The sequence below is a fragment of the Artemia franciscana genome, chromosome 11, assembly GCF_032884065.1.
Source record: "Artemia franciscana chromosome 11, ASM3288406v1, whole genome shotgun sequence".
Taxonomy (NCBI): Eukaryota; Metazoa; Arthropoda; class Branchiopoda; order Anostraca; family Artemiidae; genus Artemia; species Artemia franciscana.
Window position 1 is genome coordinate 16,235,527 of NC_088873.1, and position 25,762 is coordinate 16,261,288.

Here is a 25,762-nt window from a genome sequence, read left to right on the forward strand (position 1 = left end):
TATTCGATCAGAGGGTGTTAGTCTGAAAGAACGATATTATCGCAAAATTCTTCGACCAAAATACGGCAAGATTCGGGGTGTTTCAGAAGGTCCTTGGATTTGGTTCGGGGTATTAGCTTGAAGAAGTGATTTTCCTATGAATATTGAAGCCTCTAATATTAAAAAAACAGAGTTCAGGATGTGTACGTAGTCACTGTTTCAAATAAAAGGAACTGGTCGTCGAAAAGTGGTAGGTTTTATGCTGAAAGTTGCACTAAAAAGCCAGAAAAGAAACACGGAAGAATATATTCGATCTACATGAAGATCTAGAGGCATATCTGGGGGGGGGGTCCTAGATTCTCTAAAATGCAAGAGAAAAAGAACCAAAACTTAAAAAAAATAGTTTCACGCTTCGTGGCATTATCTCCTCACATCCGGTCTTCTTGTACTTAGTTGCGCCCGAACTAGACGTTTTCTTCTCATCCGGTGTCTGAACATAGCTTTTGAATGAGTGTCCCATAATGACCGGTCTTGTGCCATGACTTTGTTAATTTTAACCTGCTGTTTCCAAATTTGCCGAAACCACCAGCTGGCTCCAAATATCTGCTGACTAGCGTCCATCAATTCTTTAGTCGTCCTCCTGGTTTTCAGCGTCATGGTGGTAAGGTTTCAGTGAGCAGTATTTGCTTAATAAAGTGGTCTTTTTCATGCGGTTCGAGTTGCTGAAAGACGGGGGAATAATGTCTTGGAGTGCTACTTTAAAATAAAAACCTTTCTAATTTCAGCATTTTGAGGTATACTTCCAATATGGGGTATGTTAGAAAATTTCTCCGGTGTTTCCTTTGAAATTATAAATTACATTTTCAGTCCAGTCGTTACCGGTCTTCTGTGCCTCGTAAATCTAGTACTGTATAGCATAGTGAAGCGAATATACCTTTTTTTTATTGTATATCATAACATGGAACACCTTTTAGGGTTTTAGATGTGTGTCAACTCATTTTGCAGTATCTAGTGGTAAAATCAATTCTAAATTGGAATGTCAATTTTCATTTTTGATAGTTACTTTTAAATTATGTATACCTAGGACTAGGAAAGGTTGCACGGACAAAGAATAACATGTTCAGTTTTCTTTTCGGACTATAGAAAAAGAGAATAAATAATATTTGGTTAGTGTCTATCGATTGTAGAAGCTGATAATCTTGTCTTATAGAATATTTAATTCCTGTTTATGTTTAATTTCTAATATTTCTAATTTCTTGAGTCCCATTGTCTTGCCTCTAGATTACTGAATTATGAAATAGGTTTCTCAAAATTTACTGGTTCCAAAGGGAAAATAGTTTCCTGAGGGGCCCCGAGAACTAGCTAAAACAAAAAACATACAAAATATAAGCCCTCAAGCTAGAAAAGCTTTTCCAATTGGAAACGGAAGTAATAAAATGTATAAGTGCTCTGTGTTGTACCAAAAGGAAATTAGCAAAACTAATGTTTAAGTATCTTTGTTTTAAAGCAAGGTTTACTTTATTGTTTTTTCTTTTGTTTTTATCCTGTGGATAATTTGCCTGATTCTCGTTTTGTTGTCCTCTTACTTCTTTGTTTTGCGATGTTTCGATCATAATGTCAGATATTAAAAAAATTTTATTTTGATTTATTTTGACTTATTATTGATTTATTGATATAGTTTTATTATTTATTATATTTTGATTTATTGTGATTTATTATTAATTTTGATACTTTTATCTTAATTTTTCTTCCGCAATCATCAGTTCTATTAAAGTAATGTTCTTTGTAAAAGCCCATAAGGTGTATATCAACGCTTGCAGGTTAGGGAACTTTTAGCGCTTGTTCCCTGAAACAAAGTCAAATCGTCTGTCTAAAATATTTCGTCTGTCGTAAATATTTAGTTACGCGATTCGTCCTTTTTATTGCAACGTTGCAGTGCCAGTAATAGCACTGATATGCCGCTATTCTTTGCAATTATCATTACTGAAAAGATAATTACCTGGTTGCGTTGGGGACTAGTCCTCATTACTGCGATAAAATTATCAGGGGATGGTATTGCTTCGTTAGACTGTCAGTGAGCTCCTATCTCCAGCAAAAGCGATGAAAGTCCTTGAAGACTGGAGTCGACTCCCTGTAATGGCTTCCCAGCTCGGCAGGTCCTTGTGCTGTTGACCGGTGCCAAGGAACTTTTGATATTTATTCTCCTTGTAATTATGTTTAAATTATTCATATTGTGTAGTTAATTAGTTATTTCCGGTTCAGGTTTTTCCTGCATGCCAGAGGTTATCAAAGTAAACATGAATACAGCTTATGACCAGATATTGTAATATTAAATGTTACACCAAGGTTTCCAAGTCATTCTATTCTTAATTATGTAGCTTAGATTAAGTTAATATTAAATTAAGTAATATTAAGTCATGTAACGTTGAACTAAGTCCATCTAGGAAAATATTCATGTAAAATGTGTGATACAAATTTAGATGGCATTATCTTTTTTACTTACCGTTTTATTAAGCAATTTTACTTTACTTGTTCTGGTTTGTTGTTGAGCTGGTCTTTATTGATATAAATTACATGATTTCATATAATTATGTTTTTGACGCTGAATTAGCAAATTTTTATCCTTCTTTGTTAATACGATAATTGATTGGGACCACGACAATGGGGGGAGGTTATATTATAACCCCCACAAGAAAAAAAATGTTTCTCTTTTTACATGAAAACCACCCTGTTTGGAGATGGATTTTGAAAAAAGAATTGCACTCAATTATGGCGAACTCCAAACCTTGAAATTATGTCCCTGATATTGTCCTATTGCATATTGTATATAAGATGGTTAGAACCAATCTTGGCCCAGTTATAGACTGTCGACAGCACGTATGTTATGGTTTTCTAATTGCTAATATGCATCCAACAGTTTAGTCTATATTACTTTTTAAGTATGCCACATAATGCCTGAACTAATTTTTAGTCTTTTACATAATATGCTAAACCATGATCCTTACCCGTATTATCCTGAAAATATGGAAATTCTAAAACCCAGGACATTGCCCATCCCAGGAACTTCGCATAAAGGATTTTCAAATCGCATAATTATAATCATTTAATGTTAATTAACAAGTAATTGTGATTAGTTATAATGATGTTTTTATGTTCTTGCTGCTCAACTTTTAAACATACTGATGAAAACTGTTTGCTTACAGTTCAATGGTAATAAGGGATTTAACGCTCCGAAGTGCAGCGAGCTTTGGTTCCTTTCACCTCATCAGACTTTTGTTTGACGAATATATGTACTTTCTTGTCGAACACAAAGTAGCTCATGAAAGAAATGAAACCACCGTCGCTATTATGGGAGAGGTAAGTCATTTCTATTATGATATGCTTAACTTACCAGTAAAAACTCGTGCAATGTTAAGTTCGCTGAGACCAACCAACTGCTTTATTTTACCTTTATAAACCATTTGCTTTTCATACCTCCCAAGAAATTTCCAAAGACTTGAATTGGTTTTCTAAGAAACCCCAGTCTTTTTCGTATCCCCTGAAGGGATATTAGGAGTATATGCTTTTAAGGGATCTGGTGTTTGTGGAACCTTGAATGATGAAATGGGATTTAAATGTATCGAACACAACGATAAAATTCATATGTCGATGCTTCTGTGCTTGGCTTAAAAGGACGTAAGCCCGTGTAAAAAGACATGAGTCCATGTATTGTAGATTTTTTTTTTTCTTTTTCTTTTTTCAATATGAATTGTTAGCATGAGCCTTTCCGTGTTATTTGTCCAGTTTAAAGTAGCAAAAAATACTTGTGTTTCATGTGATATGTTTAAATAAAGAAACAATTTATAGCACACACGTAAAAGATGTTTGTTTCGTTAAGTGAAGTTCTTTGTTGGGAAGTAACTCAGATGGGGGATGTCTTTTTTGATAACCACGACTTTTTTTCTGGTATTTTTTTGCTTTGGTTGTATTTTTAAGTTATTTTTTAGTGAGTTTTTTTTGTTTTTTTTTTAGCCACATCAGAGTGGCTGAGACTGATTATTTGGGTTTGGTAATAACATGAACCTCCAGAATATTTTCACAAGCTGGCTAAAGCCAAAATTGGTAGAAGTCTACATTAGGAGTTTTCCTAAATTTCTAAGGCCATGGGTAAAATTCAAAGTTGAAATGGTAAACATATAGACGTGCAACGGAAAGCCCTAGTCGTGAAGTTCACATAATAAAATATATGTTATTACATACGTTTCTTAGCTATTGCCAAACATATTTTCCTTTTCCAACAGCAACCATAGAGACTGATTTCTGTAACATGGGAATGGAACATGTACTTTTAGCTTTGTATATTTTTATTCATGTCTATCATTCCAGTATATTTGGGTCTTATTTTCTGTGGTAATATTATGTTTAAGTAGCCGAACAGTCTTCGAGTCTTTCCGAAGAGGCATCTTGGAACCACAATTAATGCTAATCCTTTAAGGATAATCTTTACTTCAATTGTTTATTGTAGATTTGTTTTTTTGCGGTGCTGACAATTTGATAATATGACTTTTGGTGTATTTCTTAATTCTATAACGTAAAGCTAGCCCTAACTTTCTTTTTTTAGTCGTCCTCGTGTTTTACGCCGTATGACTATAGTTCACCTGACAAAAGTACTGGGCCTCCGCCCTCCAAACGTGAAAGAATTAATTGACAGAAGTGGAGTGTTTTATCGTAGTGGAAACGTAGAACAAAATATCTAGTGTCTAAAAGGTGCTAAATAGCTGAACTATAAATGACTTTTTTTTCAAAGTCAACTTGACCATATCTACAGTAAGTGAAAGTGGTCGTGTATAGTGGAGAAAAGAATAAGTAATGTATCTATAATTTATTTGTAAATAATTTATTCTCTTCCAGCTTTTTTCCCTCCTTTCTGCTCTACTCTCCCACTCTCTCTATTCAGAGTAACAGTGTACAATTTATGCTTTGAAACATAGAGATATCAAACTGATAGTTTTCTTGTTGTCGTTTTTGATAGTCTGACGGATAAAATTCAGTACAACTTAAATGATTTTTTTGCAGGAGGGGGGGGGTAGTGAGCAGGAACTGTCATATTTTTGGGGAGTTAGGCATTGCTTACTTGAGTCATTTGCTTATCTTTTACCATTTGACAAGTCACTGTAATTTATTTGGAAGTACTTTTCATAATTTTATAGCCAAATATTTGAAAACTTTAAATAGCTGATAATAACATGAAACAGCTTAATTGAATTGGACTGAATCGAACAGAATTGAAACAACGTAAAAACAAATTGAAACAAATTGAACAACAAATTGAAACAACAAATAAAAACAAATTGAAACAACCTGTTTTAAATGGACATTGTCGCGACATGTTGATTAATCGAATCAGCTTAGGCATAAGATAAAACAAATTTCAACTTGAAAATTTCGCTTAAGGCCGCTTTTCGTTCTATTGTTTTTTTAAACAAAGACATACTCTAATTTTGTAATGTATATCAAAAGATTTATGTAAATATAAAAAAACAGGCGTACCTACTGTAATTTTTCTTCAGAAGGCACTCGTGGGTGTGAAGAAAAAAAAATAGTAGATTTTATAAAACATTCAGTAAATTGTACAAAAATATTGAGATTTTGGAGAAGAATACATGAGTCCGACCCCTCCCCCATTCTCTTTGCAAAGGCTTAAATACTTGACAGCTCAATCTATCCCCGAGTTTTCCATGAGTGGGCCATGTCTTGAGGCATGTTGCGATTGAAATATTCTTGTACAAAATTTGGAAAATGTGAGGATTCTGGGGGATTTTGGTGGCTACTTTAAAATATTCTTAAATGTTTACTTAAATCAGCCCTATTTTAATTTGTCATTGTTTTCCTGTTGACGAAGGAATGTTCATTTTTTACAGAATTTCAAGGGAGAGAGATAATATTCCACTTTTTAAACAGAATTGGAGTAGCTGGCATAAGCTAAGAATAAAGAGAAACAAATTAAGTACTCTATATTGTAATATAAACAATTTGGAAGATGAATTTAGTCATTAGTCATTAGATGTTTTCTCGGCTGATCTGCAAAAGGAAAATAAGCTTTTGAAGTACAAATTCGTTTCACATCTAAACAAAGATATTTAAAACAATAATTTTAATTACTTTTTACGTTACTTTTGTCTCTAAAATGTGCTTGTTTTCTTTTAGGACAAGGTATTTTTATGCTCTAACACCATTGGATGTTTTCCGAAAATCCAGAAATGAAAATGTTAAAAAATATCCTGGTTAAAAAGTATTTTCGTGTGAAAAGTATGATCTTTTTTTTAACTACACTGTGTTTATACAAGAGAAATTGCTATAACAATAGTATTTTTTCATATATATTGTCAAGGTTCTATTTAAAAAAAAAAAACTAAAAATATCGCAACTATACAATAATTGTTTTTATTATAGATAACAATACTCTGTTAATTCGAATGACGATTTATTGTATCGAATGAACATTTTATCAGGACTGTAATTCTTCTCTCCTGCGGCAGAAATGGTAGAAACGATTCTGCTGTCTCGCGTAATTTTCTCTGTTAAACTAATTGTTCTTATAATTCAATTTAACATTAAAATGATTCAAGCTAGAAATATATGATTATTGAAAAGACCTTGTGTATCTCAATAGGCTGTGTAATTGATGAAATTTAATTTACCATCTGTTAATTATTAATGAAAATGCAATTGCCAATTAATTATAATTAAGGATAATCTTCCATTTTGAATGAGTTTATTAGGGAAAATCGCATCAATTTACACTATGAAAAACAAAAATACTCACTCTTTCCGTTCAATTGGTTGCATTCCTATTACATAGCATATTCAAAAACGCTTTTGGAATATAAGAATAAAATTTAGGTTCTTTCATTTGGGTAGATTGTATGATCAAAAATGATAACTCTTCATGGATAAGAAAAAATAAATGACTTTAGCGCATAAACTTAAATGTTAAAATGAAACTATGTTTAATATTACATTGGACACAAAGTATTCGACATGGCTCACTCAGATAATACTTTTTCAATTAGAAATGTTTCAGTTTTGTACTTGTTTCAAGTATTCTTAAATTCATTTATATGAGCGTTTAAGTAACAGCCAAGAAGAATCATAGTAAATCTGAAAATATACGAGACTTGGAAGAATTACTTATGATAATGGCTTTTGCAAAGACCTCTAGAGATTGTTTTAGGCTGTACTATGTTCTAATTTTTTTTTTTTTTTTTTTTCGTCCATCTCTTTTTTTTTTTCGTCCATCTCTTCTATCTCCTGTGATTTCACTCAGAAAATTGGAAATAACTTGAGAAAAAGTTTTTAAGTTAAAGCTAGTTATAAGTTAAGAACAATTTTGAACACATTTCAATTCTATGCTCATTTGAATTGATCGTGGACCGGGGTAAAACCAATCTCTTTTAGTTACTAAGTCCTTTTGGATTCCTATTTTTCTATTGAACCAAATGAAAAAAGTTATACAGAATTGTATGCATACACAAAATTGTATGTATAGGTAATTGTATTACCTGTGTGAATAGACTTATTTATTAAATGATAAAGCATGTTGTAAACATTGTATATTAATTCATGTTATGTTTGCAGTTCCGTGTAGAAATGAGGTGTATTAGCTTCATTAACGAGTAATTTTGACTTTTGAAAAGGAGGTTTATGGGTGTCATTCTTACTTTGCCTACTCAATGTTTGTTTTTTTCCTTTCGGATTTTTTTTAGCTCACCTTTATTGATACTACCTTTGATTCAACATACCGCTGAACAAATTAGAATAAAAAATTAATTATACTCCTTAGTAGTTTAATGTTGCATTAAGTTTTGTCAAAGTTACTTCTGTGTCTTTTTTCAACTTTTCCGTCCAAACATTCTCGGCTTATTTTAATTACTTAGAACCAATTGTGTACGAGAAAGAAGTTCCAATTATAATGGTTGTACATCGTTGGGAAAGTAACATGCAAGGTTTTTGGTGTGGGGGAGGGGAGTCTGGTATAGAAACTAGCCAAGTGGGCCGTTGCAAGAAAAATCCTTTATCATGTTGTAAGGTTCTAAGATTGTGTAATTAAAAATTATTTTAAGTAATTGTCCATCTTTTTTCTCTAAATTTACCGTTTAATTGAGCGTTTAGTAAACCAGCTTCTTTTTACTCGTAATTTTACAAATCTGAGTTTGGTTCAGTGTGGAATTAGGTGTGCATGGGCGGGGGGGGGGTCCTTTACCACTGTTAAAATTGTCTCTTTTCTTGACTTTTGAGACAAGTCTGTCTGAAGTGTGAAAGATACTTGCAAGTTGGTAACAGTTGAAGAATTTTAGTTTGGTTTTGTCATATTAGTATTTTGTCAGTTTTTTTTTTTTTTTTGCTTTTTTATGTAAGTATGATGAAACCGGTGGACTTTTCCAAAGGATGTAGTTTCCAAGGAAAGAGTTCAGCGAAAACAAAAGAAAGTGATGTCTTTTTACTCTCTTCGGAGAAAACCCAATACCTTGCTTGGAAATTAAAGATATTCCAAGTTCAAGTCCTCTGAATCTCTATACGTATAATCTTTTCTTGTATATCATTTATAAAAAGTTTTCGCTATGATGATGGTTCTAGATCTTTCATATTTTGTGTAGATAGAACTTTTTTTACTCTTTCTGTGGTATTCTCTTCTGGATACTTTAACATTAATTTCGAAAATAGTTATCTAATTTCTTGTTTGTCCCATTCCTGTTCATTACTGCCATCACTTTTACCTCACCAATCATCAGTTTTTATCCAACAATTGATATATCCTTGTATGATTAAATATACGAAAGAAAAAAAGATTTTTGACTGAGGAATCAATTTTGATAATACAAATTTATTTATTTCAAATTAAATTTATTGTCAACTGCACAGAACCGTTCATAGGGACGGTGGGGTTCCGGGTAAAAATTAATTACAGTGCCCTCCCCACTGCCGAATCAAACGTAAGCAAAATAAGCCGAATCAACGTGAAGCATTTTATCAAAGTAGGCAACCCCTGTCTCCGCGCCCCTTCTCCCAGCCACATTGCCCAGGGTAGCTGCCCTGGTCCTTGCCCCTTTGAACGGCTCTGCAACTACACAATCACTGGTGATTGTGAGGAAATTATTGAATTTCATTTTCTAAGCATTACTGAACTGGAATATCAATTATCTAGGATATTTCATAGTGTCTCTATTCTCAGGTCTTTTACTATTGTTTACTTTTATTTTGTCATTGTTTGTATCCAGTTCAAACTTTCTGATTTACCTTGCGAATTCAGCCAAATATTATAATTGAGAAAATAAAGCTAGAAAAAAAAAGAAGTTTCGTGTATTTGTGAGTGCACTCTTTAACTTTCCGGGAGGTTCGAGTTGAAAATTGAAGTATACTATTTTCTATTGTAATTACGTTTGTGCTTTATATATATATTTACATATATTATACACATAGTATTATATTTTGCTTACACGAAAATGATTATTATATGCTGTAGTTTAGCTGAATATTTGTATTTTTTGTGATTTATGAATAAAATAATAAAGTAGATTTTACGACTAGAATGTGAGATTGATAAAGAGACATTCTGCAAGAACATCGTGTGTTTCAGGTAGGAAATCTTTTATACCACTTTATATTATACCACTTTTTTATACACTTACGTGTGTTTACGTTGATTGGCACCAAGGTCGCGTCCTAGGTTTTGGTCGGGGAGGGGGGGGGATACAAAAAAGCTTTACAAAAGGCGTCAATTTTTTTATATGCGTTTTGTGGCTTTTTTATGAGTAGAAAAAAAATGACTGGGGGATTTACACCTTCAGTTTAGTATGGAAAATCAGGGTTTTTTTTCAAATAGAGGGCTGTTAATATAACTATTGTGACTGGTATAATTTTCAGATTACGAGTTTTTGTTTTCAATCACCGAATATATTTCTTTTTTCAAGGAATATTTTCCAAAGCAGCTGCTCATAATTAGTCTTATGAAACAGTCAGAAAAGTGAGAAATGTGTTTCATCCAGTTTCATTTTTTTTTTTACATTTATATTTTTTACGTATATATCTGAAATAAAAATACAGAATCAAAATTAGAAATGGAAAGAAAAATTGGAAAGTGTTGTGGAAGGAAAAATCTGCTCTATAACCCTTCTGGGATGTGATGAAATTCCAGATGATCTATTTTTTTTAGTATCCCTGGCCTCTGATCCTAGCTATCAAAGGGCAAAGCTTACAGTACATCTGTATTATAGGTTGGGTAGTAACAAACGTAGGTCCCTAAAAGTCCCTTTTTCGTTTCCAAAAGTCTCTAAGTCTCTATTCTCGTGCCGCGAAACCTGTGGCAGAACCCTGGATACGTTTAAAAAAGAAAACAAAATCATAGCGCATAGTCTTTTGTAGGAATCAGGAATTTTTTTGCCCCCAACACATAATTTGAAATTTAATGCACCCTCCCCCCCTGTACCTCCAAAAAAATCCTTGAAAGTTGTAGCCTAATCCTCTAATCGTGAAACAGAGCAGAACAAACTTGCCCATACTATAATTTGGAAATTCCCCTTTAAGATGAGAAAAGACCTCTTCTCCCTCGTAATCAAATTCTTTATCCTTCTGAATGCGTTCAACAGCCCAGTAACGACATTTTATCCAAAAATGTAATTTTTACCCAAATAGGACTGTATCCTAAAAGATAGTCTAGCCTCGGGCTCGATTTTCCAACAAGGTGAAAAGTCGATTTTCCAAGCTAGCTGTGCTTAATATTTCTTTTTATAATTTTGGTGTATTCATTTTTATAAATAAACGGGGTTTCTCTAGTTACCGACATACCAGTCACATTTTGATGATTTTTTATTTACGTATTGTATGTGTTATTGAATTCATTTGTCTCTTATTATTGTTATTGCAATAAAAAGTTTGTTCTTAATTATAAAAAAAATAATAATATTTTCTCTGAATACTTAAAACTTGATATAGGTCAGATTTAACCAAATTTCTGTCCTAAAAGCAGTGGAGGATTAAGATGGAGAGGGTATCCCCTCCTTTTTCTCTTCTTGCTTCTTTTTTTCTCTTCTTGCTTTTTATCTGTTTCTCTTGGGGAGGTGGAGGGGGAGTTGAATATTAGAAATATTGTGATGGTATAACTATTTAAAGGTGCTTCTTGGGCCTCTGAGTAGTAGGGTTTCTTTATTTGGATTGGTTCTCTGGGAAAGGGGGGCGGCATTTAAAACATCATTGCGCTGTAATTATTATAGAGCCTTTCTTGGGCCACCAAGCATTAGGTCATTAGGTTAGCTTATTTAGTTGTTTTTTTTTTTTTTTTTTTTTTTTTTTTTTTTTTTTTTTTTTTTTTTTTTTTTTTTTTTTTTTTTTTTTTTTTTTTTTTTTTTTTTTAGCTAATCTTCTTGTATGACATCAATAAGCAATTTATACGTTACTTTTTTTTTTGTTTTTTTTGTTTTTTTTTTTTTTTTTTTTGGCTGATAATTAAAAATTTGTTATTTAGATATAAAGTCCAAATGTATTTACCTAGTAAAATATTTATTAAACTAATTCAGCTTTCTTTATCTAATATCTATTCATTTGATTTGTGACATTTGCAAATATTTTAGTGACAAATGACGTCATATCACTACATTATATCGTGCAAAAGCTCAAAAAAATATCTGCAAATCTAGAAATTGGTTTTACCATGTTTGGTTCTGTTTAGCTAAGTTAAATATTCGCTAAAATAGTATTGGAAAATCAGAATATTTTCTTTTCCAAACTCGATTGAATAGATGATGAAAAAAGTGACAGTCGCTGATAATGCCAGGCGATTTACATGATTGATCTTTTAGAATTCAGTGCCAAAAATACATCAGATAAATATTATATCTTAAAACTAACAAGGGCAAAGTTTATCCATCACTAAAAAAAATACAAAAAGTAAGAAATTTTACCTCTAAAGAAAGATCGATTAGTTCATTTTAAAATCTGTATTTTAAGATTTGCCAGAAGTCTACTAAATGCCAAAAGTCTTCCCAAACATCTCACAAGTTTAATCAGATTCGTTAGGAGGACAGGGGTAGTCCGGGGGAGGGTGGTCTAGCTGCCTTCCATCACTTTTGACTCTTAAAAGGGAATTAGAGCTTTCCGCCTTTCCTTGCCCCCGAGGCATAATTTAAAACCATTTACCCCAGGCTCTGGGAGTTTGTTTGTTTCTGGACTATTTTAAATAAAACGGCTATCTCAAAATTTCTATTAGATGCATTTCGGGACAATACGACGCGTGTGTGGGGGGGGGGGGAATAAGTGTCCTCCGATCACTTTGACTATTAAAAAGGGCACTAGAGCTTCTGATTACCATTCCACTGAGCTTCTCCGAAGTTTATAAGACCACGCTTTTCTATAAAGCTTATATGCTCCCAGGGGATAACTTAAGACGCTTGCCCTGAGGGTGGGGGGGGGGGGGTTGTAATTCTTGGCGACATAATTTCTAGACCTTTCAATTACGTTGAACAAAATGGATATCTCAGAATTTCGAGTGGATGTGTTCGGGGAAATAATGGGGGGAGGGGGCATTTGCCCTCCAATCACTTTTGACTAATCAAAAGGAAGCTAGTCCTCTCAATTTCCGTTCGAATGAGCCATTTTTGAAGTTCATACGACAATGCTTTCTATAAAAACCTTATATGCCCCAAGAGCATAACTCACAACCCTGGCCCTGAGTGCTGTGTTGGTTTGCCATCCCTCAAAGACATAATTTCTGGACCTTTCAACTACGTTGAACAAAATAGCCATCCCAACACTTTGATTGGAAGTGTTTGGGAAAATGATTGCCGTTGGAGGGGGGATTTGCCCTCTGATCACTTTCGACTATTAAAAAGGGCACTTGCCCCCTCGATTTCCAATGGACTGAGCCCTTTTAGAAGTTTCTATGACAACGCTTTCCATAATAACCTTGTATTCCCCATGGGCATAACTTTACAACCCTTGCCCCGAGGACTTCTGGGGGGGGGGCGAATGGCTATCTCAAAATTTTGATTGAATGTGTTTGGGGCATTGGTGGGCGTGGGAGGGGGGTTACTGGCCCTCAAATCGCTTTTGATTATCAAGAAGAGCACTAGTTCTTTCAATTTTCAATCGAATGAGCTCTTTTCGAAGTTCCTACGGCAAAGCCTTCGATGCGAAGTGCTCTGGTCTAAACAAACCAAAAAAAAAAAAAAAAAAAAAATCCATTGTGCCAACATCGTTCTTTATTTAAGCAGCGCTATTTCGCTGCCTATGATTTATTCAAAGCTCCACTCTTTACCCCCTACCAAGAAGGTCAAGTTTTCTTTAAATCCTTCCTTATGCACTCCTTCAATCCCGTTCAGGGGTTACCTGCTTTTTGTTTGGCCCTAGATGAATGGCCAAAAGCATAATCTTTGGCAATATGTCATCGTTCATTCGTAAAACGGGACCTAGTCGTCTTAGCCTTTCTTTATTTACAGTCCTTGAAATTTGATATGTGGTCAGTAAAATGAGTGCCTAAGACCATCCTTAGACAATTTTTTTGGAAAACATTTGGCAAATCCTTCTTAGCCTGTCGAAGCACCCGTGCTGCAGAACCATGCTTAATCACGTAATTAAGGCTTCCAAAATCAAACAGTTCGTGGTAACGAACTGTAGTAAGGAGCGATCCGGCTCAGTAGTAACCAAAACTCTAAAAAATTGAATTTTGATATCAATAGCTACATCAAAAGAATCGCATTTTAATGCTGATTTTAAATATATAAGTTTCATCAAGTTTAGTCTTACCCATCAAAAGTTACGAGCCTGAGAAAATGTTCTTTACTTTCAAAAAAGGGGGGAAATCCCTAAAATTCATAGAATCTTAATGAAAATCACACCATCAGATTCAGCGTATCAGAAAACACTACTGTAGAGGTTTCAAGCTCCTATCTGCGAAAATGTGGAATTTTGTATTATTTGCCAGAAGAAAGATCACGGATGCGTGTTTATTTGTTTTTTTGTTTGTTTTTTCCCTAGTATCGTATTGACCCATTGGTCCTAGAATATCACGAGCAGGCTCAATCGAACAGAAATTAAAACTTCTAGGTTCCTTTTTAAGTGACCAAAAAATCAGAGGGAAACTAGGCCCCCTCCCACGCTTATTTTTTCTCCAAAGACACTGGATCAAAATTTTGAGATAGTAATTTTGTTCAGCATTGTCGAAAAATCTACTATGTCTTTGAGGACGACTTAATCCCCCACAGCCCCCGGGGGAAGGGTTGCAAGCTCTGAACTTTGCCCATTGTTTACATACAGTGTTGGTTATTGGGAAGTAAACAAACGTTTTCAAGGGGGATTGGTGGGGGGAGGGGTTACGTGCGAGGATCTTTCCATGGAGGAATTTTCCATGGGGAAGAGAATTTCCATGAAAGGGGCGCTAGATTTCCCAGCATTATTTAAAAAAAAAATTATTTAAAAAAATAAAAAAATTTCCCTTATTTAGGAAAATAGGGGAAAACATCCCCTATAAGTCGTAGGACTTAACGAAAATGACACCATCAGATTCAGCGTATCAGAGAACCCTACTGTAGAAGTTTCAAGCTCCTATCTACAAAAATGTGGAATTTTGTATTTTTTGCCAGAAGACAAATCACGGGTGCGTGTTTATTTGTTTGTTTTTTTTGTTTTTTCTTTTCCCCAGGGGTCATCGTATCGAACAAGTGGTCCTAGAATGTCGCAAGAGGGCTCATTCTAACGGAAATGAAAAGTTCTAGTGCCCTTTTTAAGTGACCAAAAAATTGGAGGGCATCTAGGCCCCCTCCCATGCTCATTTTTTTCCCAAAGTCAACCGATCAAAATTTTGAGATAGCCATTTTGTTCAGCATAGTCGAAAACCATAATAACTATGTCTTTGGGGATGACTTACTCCCCCACAGTCCCTGGGGAAGGGGCTGCAAGTTACAAACTTCGACCAGTGTTTACATATAATAATGGTTATTGGGAAGTGTATGTTTTCAGGGGGATTTTTTGGTTTTGGGGGTAGGGTTGAGGGGAGGGGTCTATGTGGGAGGATCTTTCCTTGGAGAAATATGTCACGGGGGAAGAACAATTCAATGAAAAGGGCGCAGGACGAATCTGGTCACGTTAGAAAAAAACGTCAAATTCAGAGCTTAATATACAATGCTGGGTATTCGGAGCCTCTCTATTATGGAGTATAATTTGAAAATAACACAACTATACGAGCGATAAAACATATATACCACAACCATAACTCAACTAACGAATGAACTGCTAAGAGATAACACAACTATAAAGTGAAAACAGGTGAAATCTAACGGGAAAATAAACGAGCTAAGAGGTGGAAGGGGCCCAGAGAAAAAATATAATCCTTTTCCAATTTTGAGCCTAACTTCGGCAAAGGAGTAATAATGTCAGAAGCCCCGAAATACCGAATTATTTTATTTTCAAACAGTTCGTGGTAACGAGCTGTAGTAAGGAGCGACCCGGCTCAACAGTAAACGAAACTCTAAAAAACGGAATTTTGATGCTAAAATATACATCAAAAGAATAAGATTTTTATGCTGATTTTAAATATATAAGTTTCATCAAATTTAGTCTTTGTCATCAAAAGTTACGAGCCTGAGAAAATTTGCCTTATTTTAGAAAATAGGGGGAAACACCCCCTAAAAGTCACAGAATCTTAACGAAAATCATACCATGGCATTCGGCGTATCAGAGAACCCTGTAGTAAAATTTTCAAGCTACTATCTACAAAAATGTGGAATTTCGTATTTTTTGCCAGAAGACAAATCACGGAGAAGACAAATTTTGTTTTTCTTTTCCCCAGGGGTCATCGTATCGACCAAGTGGTCTTAGAATGTCGCAAGAGGGCTCATTCTAACGGAAATGAAAAGTTCTAGTGCCCTTTTTAAGTGACCAAAAAATTGGAGGGCACCTAGGCCCCCTCCCACGCTCATTTGTCTCCAAAGTCAACAGATCAAAATTTTGATAGCCATTTTGTTCTGCATAGTCAAAAACCATAATAACTATGTCTTTGGGAATGACTTACTCCCCCAAATTCCCTGGGGGAGGGGCTGCAAGTTACAAACTTCGACCAGTGTTTGCATATAATAATGGTTATTGGGAAGTGTACAGTCGGTTTCAGGGGATTTTTTTTTGGTTTTGGGTGTGGGGTTGAGGGGAGGGGGCTATGTGGGAGGATCTTTCCATGGAGAAATATGTCATGGGGGAACAGAAATTCAATGAAAAGGGCGCAGGATTTTCTAAAATTACTATAAAAAAAAACAATGAAAAAATAAACATGGAAAAGTTTTTTTTCAATTGAAAGTAAAGAGTAGCATTGAAACTTAAAACGAACAGAGATTATTACGCATATGAGGGGTTCTAAAAATACTTTAGCATAAAGAGCGAGGTATTTAGGAGGAGATAAATACCTCGCTCTTTATGCTATAGTATTTTTAGTAATTTCAACTTTTTGTTCTACGGCCTTTCTGATTCAGGGGTCATTCTTAAAGGATTGGGACAAAACTTACGATATAGTGTAAAGAACGAGGTATTAACGAGGGTACAAACCCTCTCGTATACATAATAAAAAATTAAAGAATATAAAAGTTTGTTACGTAAGATAATTCTTAAGTTACGTATATTTTTTACTAATAGAAAAATTCGTTAAAAATAAAAATTTATAGTTGCCTTTTTATGTAACCGAAAAATTGCATGGCAACTAGGCCTCCTTTCCCATCCCTTATTTCTCAAAATCGTCTGATCAAAACTAAGAGAAAGCCATTTAGCCAAAAAAGGAATTAATATGCAAATTTCATTTTAATAATTTATGTATGGAGAGCCAAAATCAAACATGCATTAATTCAAAAACGTTCAGAAATTACATAAAAAAACTAATTTTTTTAACTGAAAGTAAGGAGCGACATTAAAACTTAAAACGAACAGAAATTACTCCGTATATGAAATGGGTTGTCCCCTCCGCAATCCCTCGCTCTTTACGCTAAAGTTTGACTCTTTGCCACAATTCTGCTTTTTAATACAATTAAAAGCTTTAGCGTAAAGAGCGAGGGATTGCGGAGGGGACAACCCATTTCATATACGGAGTAATTTCTGTTCGTTTTAAGTTTTAATGTCGCTCCTTACTTTCAGTTAAAAAAACTAGTTTTTTTATGTAATTATAATCTTAATTCAAAGACTATTCTTCCCAACCTTAACACTTTCTTCTCTGACTCCTGATTCAATATGATTCTCTTCTTTCTGATTCCTGAATCAAGAGGTAAGGGTGGGCTGGGAAGGTAAGGGTGTGTATGGGCTAAGTTGTGGCAGGGTTGGGGAGGGAGTTGAGTATTGAAGAGTTATGGAGAATAGATCTGTTATTATTATTTTTCTTCATATTTTTATTTATCTGTTATCATTTTAATTCAATTATTTATTTATTTATCTTTTTTTTCATTTATTTTTGGTTTATTTATATTTTATTTATATTTATATGTGGCAAATTAATTAGTTGAGGTAAATTATAAATATTTGTAAATAGTTGAGTTAATTGGTTAGTACTTACGTAGACTTACACGCGACTGCAAACCCTCATAGGTTTTCTCCAGCGCGAAAGTATTGTTTAATTTATTTGTTTGTTTGTGAATGTGAAGTAGTAAACCTATTAACTTATGAACTAATGCAGAATAGTTTATTTCAGGGAAACCCAGCAAAATCCTCTATTTATTTTTTCTTAATATGAAGTTTTAACAGATATACCAACCCAGGGATAGACAAAGTAAAGGACTAGCAGCATATCATGCATTCCTGAAGTGATTGGTGCCTAGAATAATGGTATAAGAGATAATACTCTTCCGTTTTGTTGTTAATTTACGTTTAATTTATCTAATATAATATACATTCGTAGCAATATTACAGGAACATTAAAACATTCACTGGTTCCTTCATAAACGAATTCACAGTTCTGGCATTCTGGTGAGGGGATACTTGGGCAGACGTATATCACATGTTATGTTGGAGTCACCTGGATAGCAGTTACCATCACATCCACACTTGTATGTGTAAGGACAGCAGTTCATCAGATCACCGCAGCATGTTCCCTTAAATACAAAAAGAAACTTGCAAAAATGTATTAGGGAAACTTTCAGTAAATTTAAACTTATTCTCACTACAACTGATGTAAATCTAAATTACAATTAAAACAATTGATACACATCCCAGTAAAGACGTTTTTAATATTGGCTTCCTGTCATCAGCTACAAACAAAATTTGATTAGGGTTGCCACTCAGCAGGTTTTTTAGTGCCAGTTTGGTTGGCAAATTAGTATCACTTTCGTAAAAAATTGTCATTTTCCAAAAATTTGCCGCTCGTACCGACAAGTTTCAAATTTTTCAAATGTAATATGTTGGCCCATCCGCTTGAGATTACCTCCGCCCAGTATTCCTCATCTTTCAATTTTCAATCATGAAAAGTGACCTTTAATGCTGTCTATCAACTGTAAAAAAAAAACATTTTTGATTTTATTTAGGTGGGGCTGATTCTCCGCTTTGCGTAGCACTTCCACTCTCGTCAACTTTCTAGCCCCCCTCAAAACCTATTCAAGCGCAAATGGTGCTTACTGTATAAAATAGATATTCATCCGACAGAGTACTTTTTTACTAAATACAACTAATAGTCGATCAGGCACTAACTCTTTCAAATAATTTATTTGGCAAAAAATTTAGGATATAAATACGTTCTGAGACCATACTGGCTATGCAAGACGTATGAAGACAAGAAAGGAAATAATAAATGAAAAGAGAAAAATCAAATAGGTGAAGAAACGAGGATTTTGTCAGCCAAAAGCAAAATATGAAGACGAAAATCAAGCAAATATTTCTTTTATATTTCCTTGATAAATATCAAGGTCCTTGTTGAAATATTTGCTTGATTTTCGTCTTCATATTTTCTACTGGCTGACAAAATCCTCGTTTTTACCTATCTAATTTTTCATTTATTATTTCCTTTCTTATCTTCACACTTTAGGATATCCTTCTGCTGAGGTACATGGGGGACAAAACTTAAGGAAATTGTGACTTATCACACTCAAAACTTCGTGACCAGGAAATAGCTAAAAGGAGGAAGTGTGTCCAATCCTTTTATTTGGTGGTAATTAACCAGCAGATTTCCAAAATGGCTGTTATATAAGATCAATGGGATGATGATGAAGCATAAGATTTATGATTAATATTAAGGACCATAAACATTGCAATAGAGCGTTTCTGAATATGAAAACACAGAGACAGAAACATGAAAGAGAAAAGGATATCGATACTGCTACATTGAAAATTTTCCTTCCAGTTTTCTTTTGAAAAAAAATTGTTCGGTAAAAAAGCGTTACTTTGAAGAAAATGTCACTTTTGCTTAAAAGTGTAAGTGTCACGTTTCCCGAAAAGAGTCACTTAAAAAAAGTGCCAAAAATGGCACGAAAGTGTCATCGGTGGCGATCCTGCTTTTAACAGCGTAGTAGATAAACCATGACTGAAAACTCGCGAGTCAAAACCACGGCTCAAACCTGCCTTTGGAACACGTTGAAGGGGTGGTGGCCTTCAAGGTAAATATAGCCCAGAAAATGATATCTCTACTTTGCGTAGTCTGTTTTTAAATGCTTAGCTCAGCTTTTTGTGTCTTGCTATACTGATCCCTGGCGAGGGAAGGAGATGATGGCTTAATTCTTGCTATTACAATATCTACCAGAGTGAGTTACTGGATCTCAACCAACGATTTTTTAGAAGAACTCTTCAGATGTAAACCAATCCTACTTGACATATTATCATAATGGTGCCTGTTGGTTGGCCAGACCTTTCCCAGTCTTTTAGGGAAGGGGGAGGGGGTATATATTACTGCCATTAGTACACCTACAAGAGAGAGACAATGGATCTTGACCAAAATTTGTGGGAAGGAAGGGTTGTTTTCTCATTGTGATTTTAGTGATTGAAAGTAATTTAACCTCTACAGGGGTAGGGGGTCCCTAAATTATAGTGCTTGGGGCATTTGTCATCAAACTTCAACCAACCTTGATGGAAAGTAAACGTAATAAGGGCCAATTTGCATATGGGGCTGTTTGGGTCTCATTACGATCTAACCTCTTTAAAGGAAGGGGTACTCAAAGACTAATTGTCTTGGTGTTGTCTTTCTATGATAAGTTTCTTATCTAACTTTTTCAGGAGGAGGGGCAGTGTTTTCATTATTCTCAAAATATCAAGGGGCTTTGTAAAATTCTCCGAAAGGAAATTGGATTCTCCGATGTCTCCCTAAACAACATTTGGCGACAATAACGATTTTTGTTTCAAGTGATCGTGCAAACATTTTATCATTAATTTTCGGACAGATTTCGGGGAGCCCAATTTTCTGTCAGGTAATTTTTTAGAAACCACTAGAAATTCAGTTATAGAGAAAGCACTAAGGAGAGGACATTTGATACACAAGAGGGACAATTGTGCCTTGATGTATCCAAAGCTCAAGGAGGATTTGGAGAGGACGTGTCTTCAAAAACTACTTGGGAACCTCCAATCATAATGATTTATAAACTGGGCACGCTCGATTTTAACAAGGGGTGGATTGTGCCTGTACTGTCTGTGAAACATGTACTTTATGTATTCATATTTTGAACATTGCAGTAATAGCCTCTTAATTGTGTTCAGAAAACGTAGAAATCTTTATATACCAGCGTTGGCAAAAAGCAACCACTATTCCTGAAGTATTTAGGTTACTGAATGTGTTTTTATTTTGACAGTCATTAGTCAATCTTAATAATGTTAGTGATTGACAATTAAACTAATAATTCAGGATCGTTTAAAATGTTTTCTGAATAATCCCAAATTAGAAAAGGTAAATAGAGTCTAAGTATACGTATTCAGGGATAGGGCAAGTTAGAGAAAAGCAAAGACCTAAGGCCTCAGTATAAACAGAGCATATGTCTGGTATTGGTTATTTATATTATTTCGGGCCCTTTTTGTTTCTGCACATTTTTCTATTTATCACTCAAAGAAGATATATTGGCTGTGGGGCTGGGTAACTGCCGCATATATTTAACACTTCTAGATTTTAGTTCATCTTCAATTTGAAACCGGTGCCTGTCTGCTTGCCTGCTAGAACGGAGCTTTCCACTCGAAAGCAGAAACATGGTTTGGTGAAACGAAAACTTGACTACATAACTTCAGATAGTTCTCTCCTACATAGGCTATAAAACTACCCTTCACTTCATATACTATAGGCTCTGACTCAAGGACAAGCAAAAACCATCCTTTTTGGCCCCAGGCAAGAATTCTACGAAGCTTTCTAAAATGCAAAGTCGTATTCATTAATCTGGCCTAAGGTTCGCACTTAAAGGAAGGAAAAATAAGGAAGATACAGCCAATAAAAATGCAGTGAAGGGGCAGATTATGACTTTTCGAATCATCTTATGCATGAATGTAAAAACCGCAGAGGTTAGACCCTTACCACTTTCTAGCAATAAGCTGAAATCGGGGTGCTAGGAAAAAGAAACGCGACAAAACCAAAGTGTTGCTCTCGCAACACAATTACCTGGTCAAATGCACAACATGTGTAGCCTCCATATCTGTTTGGACAGCAAGGTTGATATCCTGGACAGGTGTATCCATTGAAACAAGTGCTATACCTCTCTTCGGGTCCCTGAAAATTAAACCTTACTAAATGACTTCCTACAAAGCTATTAATAATAATAATGTATAATAATGCTTGTGTAATAATAATGCTTGTATAATAATAATAATAATGCTTGTATAATAATAATGTGTGATATCAAGTCCCCCGGGTCTATTTTCTTTTAGCATAAACCAAGTGTAATCTTGCAGTCGTTATTCACTAAACAAAAATTTGAGATAAAAATACGCAGTTATATCTACAAAAACGACGAGCGTGTACCAATACACGGGTAGAGATGTAAGGGCCGGGGCATCATGAGCGACACTAGGAAATTCTTAGGGGGGACTCCTACCATGACCTTTGCTTTCACCAAGATTTAACTGGTAATACCTGATTTTGCCCTCCGGGAAGTCATCTCCATAGGAAATGAATCAAATTGAAACTCTTAAATGAAGTTTTGATTACAAAATAGGCCATAAAAACAAGCAAGTTTATTATGTAGATTCTAAATCTGCAAAATTTTTTGATTTTAAAATTACGCGTCAAAAGCTATAAGCGCACTAAAATTTACATAGTTTTAGGAATAGGAAACTAGCCCATCCCAAAAAAAGGGCGTGACCATGAATATACAAGAACTCCAAAGGTACTATCTATTAAGTGTGTCAAATTTCTCATTGTTCGTGTGATGTGGATAAATATTCAGATTATCACTCCCTATTATATATACGTTCTAAATTGGCGAAATGTATTGATTTTAAAACTACTGATCAAAAGCTACCAACGTATAAAAATTTACAGGAATACGAAATAATCCCCTCCCCCCCCCCAAAAAAAGGGTTTGACATAGAATATGATATATATATATATATATATATATATATATATATATATATATATATATATATATATATATATATATATATATATATCCCAATCAAAATGAGGAGCACCAGGGTTCACAGTCAACTGAAATTAAGATTTTCGTGTCTATGAATCAGTAAAGAGTCCGTTTGGCAGCCTAATGTAACTAGGGTGAATGGAAAGTCATACTTTGTAGGTTGTCATTGGTGACAATAAGTCTGCCCATCGAATTCCATAATTCTCCGAGCCCAATTAGATTAAAGAGTGTCAAGACGGCACTGGATAGCTACAGTTAGAGTCCAAGTCTCAGCTTCTTACAGCAGGATTGAAGAGGCTTCAGTTGCTATCCGCCATTCATAGTGAAAACACATAAACTTGTTTGACCAGTGTCATAATTTGCTCGTGTCATATCAGATGCAGGAAATTGATTTGGATTAGCCTGCTGCAAACCTAATTGGAAAATATCTGGTGCTATTTGAAGCTGAGGGGTCGTAAAAAAACACCCATAGCATGTAAGTCTTTGTCTCATGTTGAGTAGTTACTAATTAGTAGTTTACGATGTCGTCTGGGAAAATCGGAGATGTTGCGGTTGCTAAGTTTCAAGGCTATCCCTTGTGGCCAGTTAAAATTATTGGTGAAGTCAAGCAAGTGTCAGGTCCAGCAAAATTCACCGTTTTCTGCAATGGGTCGCATGATTTTCAAACAGTCTCTACCCAAAGCCTCCACGAAGTCACATTAAAGAGAACAGAGGCACTGCAAAAAACTACTAACGAGGCCAAGCTCACTTTCTATGAAATGGACAAAGATCCAGAAATCCACCAGCCATATTTGGAATAGATAACTTCAAAGACCACACTGCCTTTCCATGACGAAAGTAAAACAGTTCAAAATAAGGATGATACCTTTTTATTGACAATGAAATATAAAATTACTTAACTGGATATTTCGAACACATATACAGTGATGATTTACTGCTGATGATGAACACTATATATGTGTTCGAAATATCCAGTTAAATAATTTTATATTTCGCAGTCAATAAAAAGGTATCATCCCTATTTTGAACTGTTTTACTTTCATACTTGGAAAAATATCGTGCTAAACGTAAGGGCACTGTTTCTAACAGCACCGATCAACCAGGACGTAAATGATTCTTTGATGGTCGAGTACTCGCCAAAATTTGATTTTATCGAAAAGCAACTAAAATTGCTAAAAAAACAGCTTCATGATCCTCGAAGAGCGAGTGAAAAAGACCGAAAATAGACTTGACGATATTGAGCAGGGAGATAGGCTGGACTCGCTTATTTTCAGTGGTGTCAAACAAGCTCCAGGTGCTGATGTAAAATCGTGTATTAATAGTATTATCTCGGACAAGATCGGACAAATCATCTGTTTTTATTACACATTTTAAAACCTAATTTATTATTATCAGAAATATTAATATTCAATTCCAAGAAATGATCTTCTAGACCAGTGCCATGACTAGTTTATTTGGATTACTCTTATCCATCATATATTTATATTCGAGTTGACTTAAAACAAGTCAGCTATAAAAGGTCTGGAATTCCCCCCCATGGCAATGTACAAATTACCATTAAATCTTATATAAGTATTATATAAAACAAATTCTAATAAATCAAAGATCATATCTAAGCTGTAACATCTCGAGCTAACTGTAGTCTTAAAGCAGTTTGTCCATATAGCTTTTTTATTATAAGTGTCTATCTTTAAGAACCTCTTACTGGATGAGAGGAAAGATTTCTTGACAACCGTTTTGATATATATATATATATATATATATATATATATATATATATATATATATATATATATATATATATATATATATATATATGTATATATATGTGTGTGTGTTTGTGTGTGTGTGTGTGTTTGTGTGTTTATGTGTATGCATGTGTATGTGTGTATACCCAATGTTGAAAAACAGGTGAAGTTTCTTAGTAAGTTTCAAGTAATTTTATCAGTCCCCATTCCATTCAACCCCTATCCAATTACAATTAATCAAACTTGTGTTTACCTTTTTCTCTTAAACAAACAACCGTGTCAGTGAAAAATACTTACAGAAGCAGTTGCGATTGCAAATAAACAAAGCACTAGTACGGCCTTCATTCTTCCTCAGAGAAATGTCTCAAATTAGATTTGCAAGTTACTTATTAAAAGGATTCCTTATCACTTTGTTGCAACATAATATAATATAAACATGCACCCAGTAATCCTTTTAACAAATAATTCTTAGACAAACGAAAAATTCTTGTGTAGTCATGCTGATGTTTGTGGCACTAAGATGTCGTGACAATTGTCATGGGTGCCGATAATACACTGTCTATAAAGAGTTTTTTTTATATTGAATCAACATCAAACATAAACATTGCGACCTTGGCATAGATGCTCAGATTTATTTATCCATAAATTGACTTTCCTGGTCTCACTTTGATTTATGAATGACACTACCATTACTACTGCTACTACTAAAAATCCAACGCAGCACCAAACCACCTGCGGCCAACACAGCTACGCACACTCCTCCATCTCAAACCTTACGACATCCTCCCATCCCAGCCGGGGAACGACTGCTTTCTGTTTAGCTCTAACCGGATGGCCGAAAAGGACAATCTTTGTCAATCTGTCACCCTTCATCCACAAATTGTGCCCTAGCCATCTCAACCCACCTCTCATTATAGACATAGAAAGCGGGATTGAACCACAAATTTTCTGTACAACTTACTGGTAGAAATAAAGTCAGTCAGTCGGGTACGCCAAACAATCCGTAGGCCATCTTCCTCCGTCTTTCAGACCGCCCATTCTTCAAAATCATGCGATCCAATGAAACTATGCATCAAACTCTGCCTTTCAGAAATAAGTTTCTCCTTTTGCATGGATAAAACCAGCTCTGAGTTTTCTGGTCATTCCCATGGGGTGTGGTCTTTTTTCGGACTTAAAAAATATTTTTCATCCATACGACATTTGCGGTTTTCAGCCTTTTTTTAATTCTGATTTTTCAGATTTTTATGTCTTATCTCCATTCTCATGATTCCAAAATATTTCTGGAATAATTTTGCATCACTGTTTTATAGCCTATTCCAATTCTTAATTTTATTCTCAAGCTTTATTCTAAATTGTGCGACATAATATTTCCAAACTATTGTCGTTGCTTTAGTTTCATTAGTTTAGCTTGTTTTTCAATGAAAATAAAAAAAAGTATATATTAAGACAAACGCAAACAATAGCACCCATTATCCCTTATTTAAAAAATTTGCTATGATT

At 34.5% G+C, this 25,762-nt stretch overlaps 2 protein-coding genes across 7 annotated transcripts in view; one reads left to right on the forward strand and one right to left on the reverse strand.

The window, feature by feature from the left end:
* The window catches only part of LOC136032881 (DNA-binding protein RFX2-like), a 121,486-nt gene extending 111,952 nt beyond the window's left edge, over window positions 1-9,534 (forward strand). For all 6 annotated transcript variants that reach the window (XM_065713307.1, XM_065713311.1, XM_065713309.1 and 3 more), the window contains 2 exons: window positions 3,183-3,336; window positions 4,580-9,534. In XM_065713307.1, coding sequence (XP_065569379.1) covers window positions 3,183-3,336; window positions 4,580-4,666 — 241 coding nt within the window. In that variant the 3' untranslated portion in view covers window positions 4,667-9,534. The remainder of the gene's footprint in view (window positions 1-3,182; window positions 3,337-4,579) is intronic.
* Window positions 9,535-17,825: 8,291 nt separating this feature from the next.
* LOC136032882 (granulin-like) lies at window positions 17,826-24,716 on the reverse strand. Its single transcript, XM_065713314.1, has 3 exons — window positions 24,560-24,716; window positions 21,536-21,643; window positions 17,826-18,068 (listed from the first exon to the last, which is right to left on the reverse strand). The coding sequence occupies exons 1-3, from the start codon at window positions 24,605-24,607 to the stop codon at window positions 17,925-17,927; spliced, it is 300 nt and encodes a 99-aa protein (XP_065569386.1). The 5' UTR covers window positions 24,608-24,716; the 3' UTR covers window positions 17,826-17,924.
* Between the last annotated feature and the right edge of the window lie 1,046 nt (window positions 24,717-25,762).

Excerpts from the sequence above, each read along its gene's own strand:
- LOC136032882 (XM_065713314.1), bottom strand. The coding sequence starts at position 24,607 with ATGAAGGCCGTACTAGTGCTTTGTTTATTTGCAATCGCAACTGCTTCT. Across the intron at positions 21,644-24,559 it reads TTGCAATCGCAACTGCTTCT|GGACCCGAAGAGAGGTATAG; the intron begins GTAAGTATTTTT and ends TTTAATTTTCAG. Across the intron at positions 18,069-21,535 it reads CATGTTGTGCATTTGACCAG|GGAACATGCTGCGGTGATCT; the intron begins GTAATTGTGTTG and ends TTTGTATTTAAG.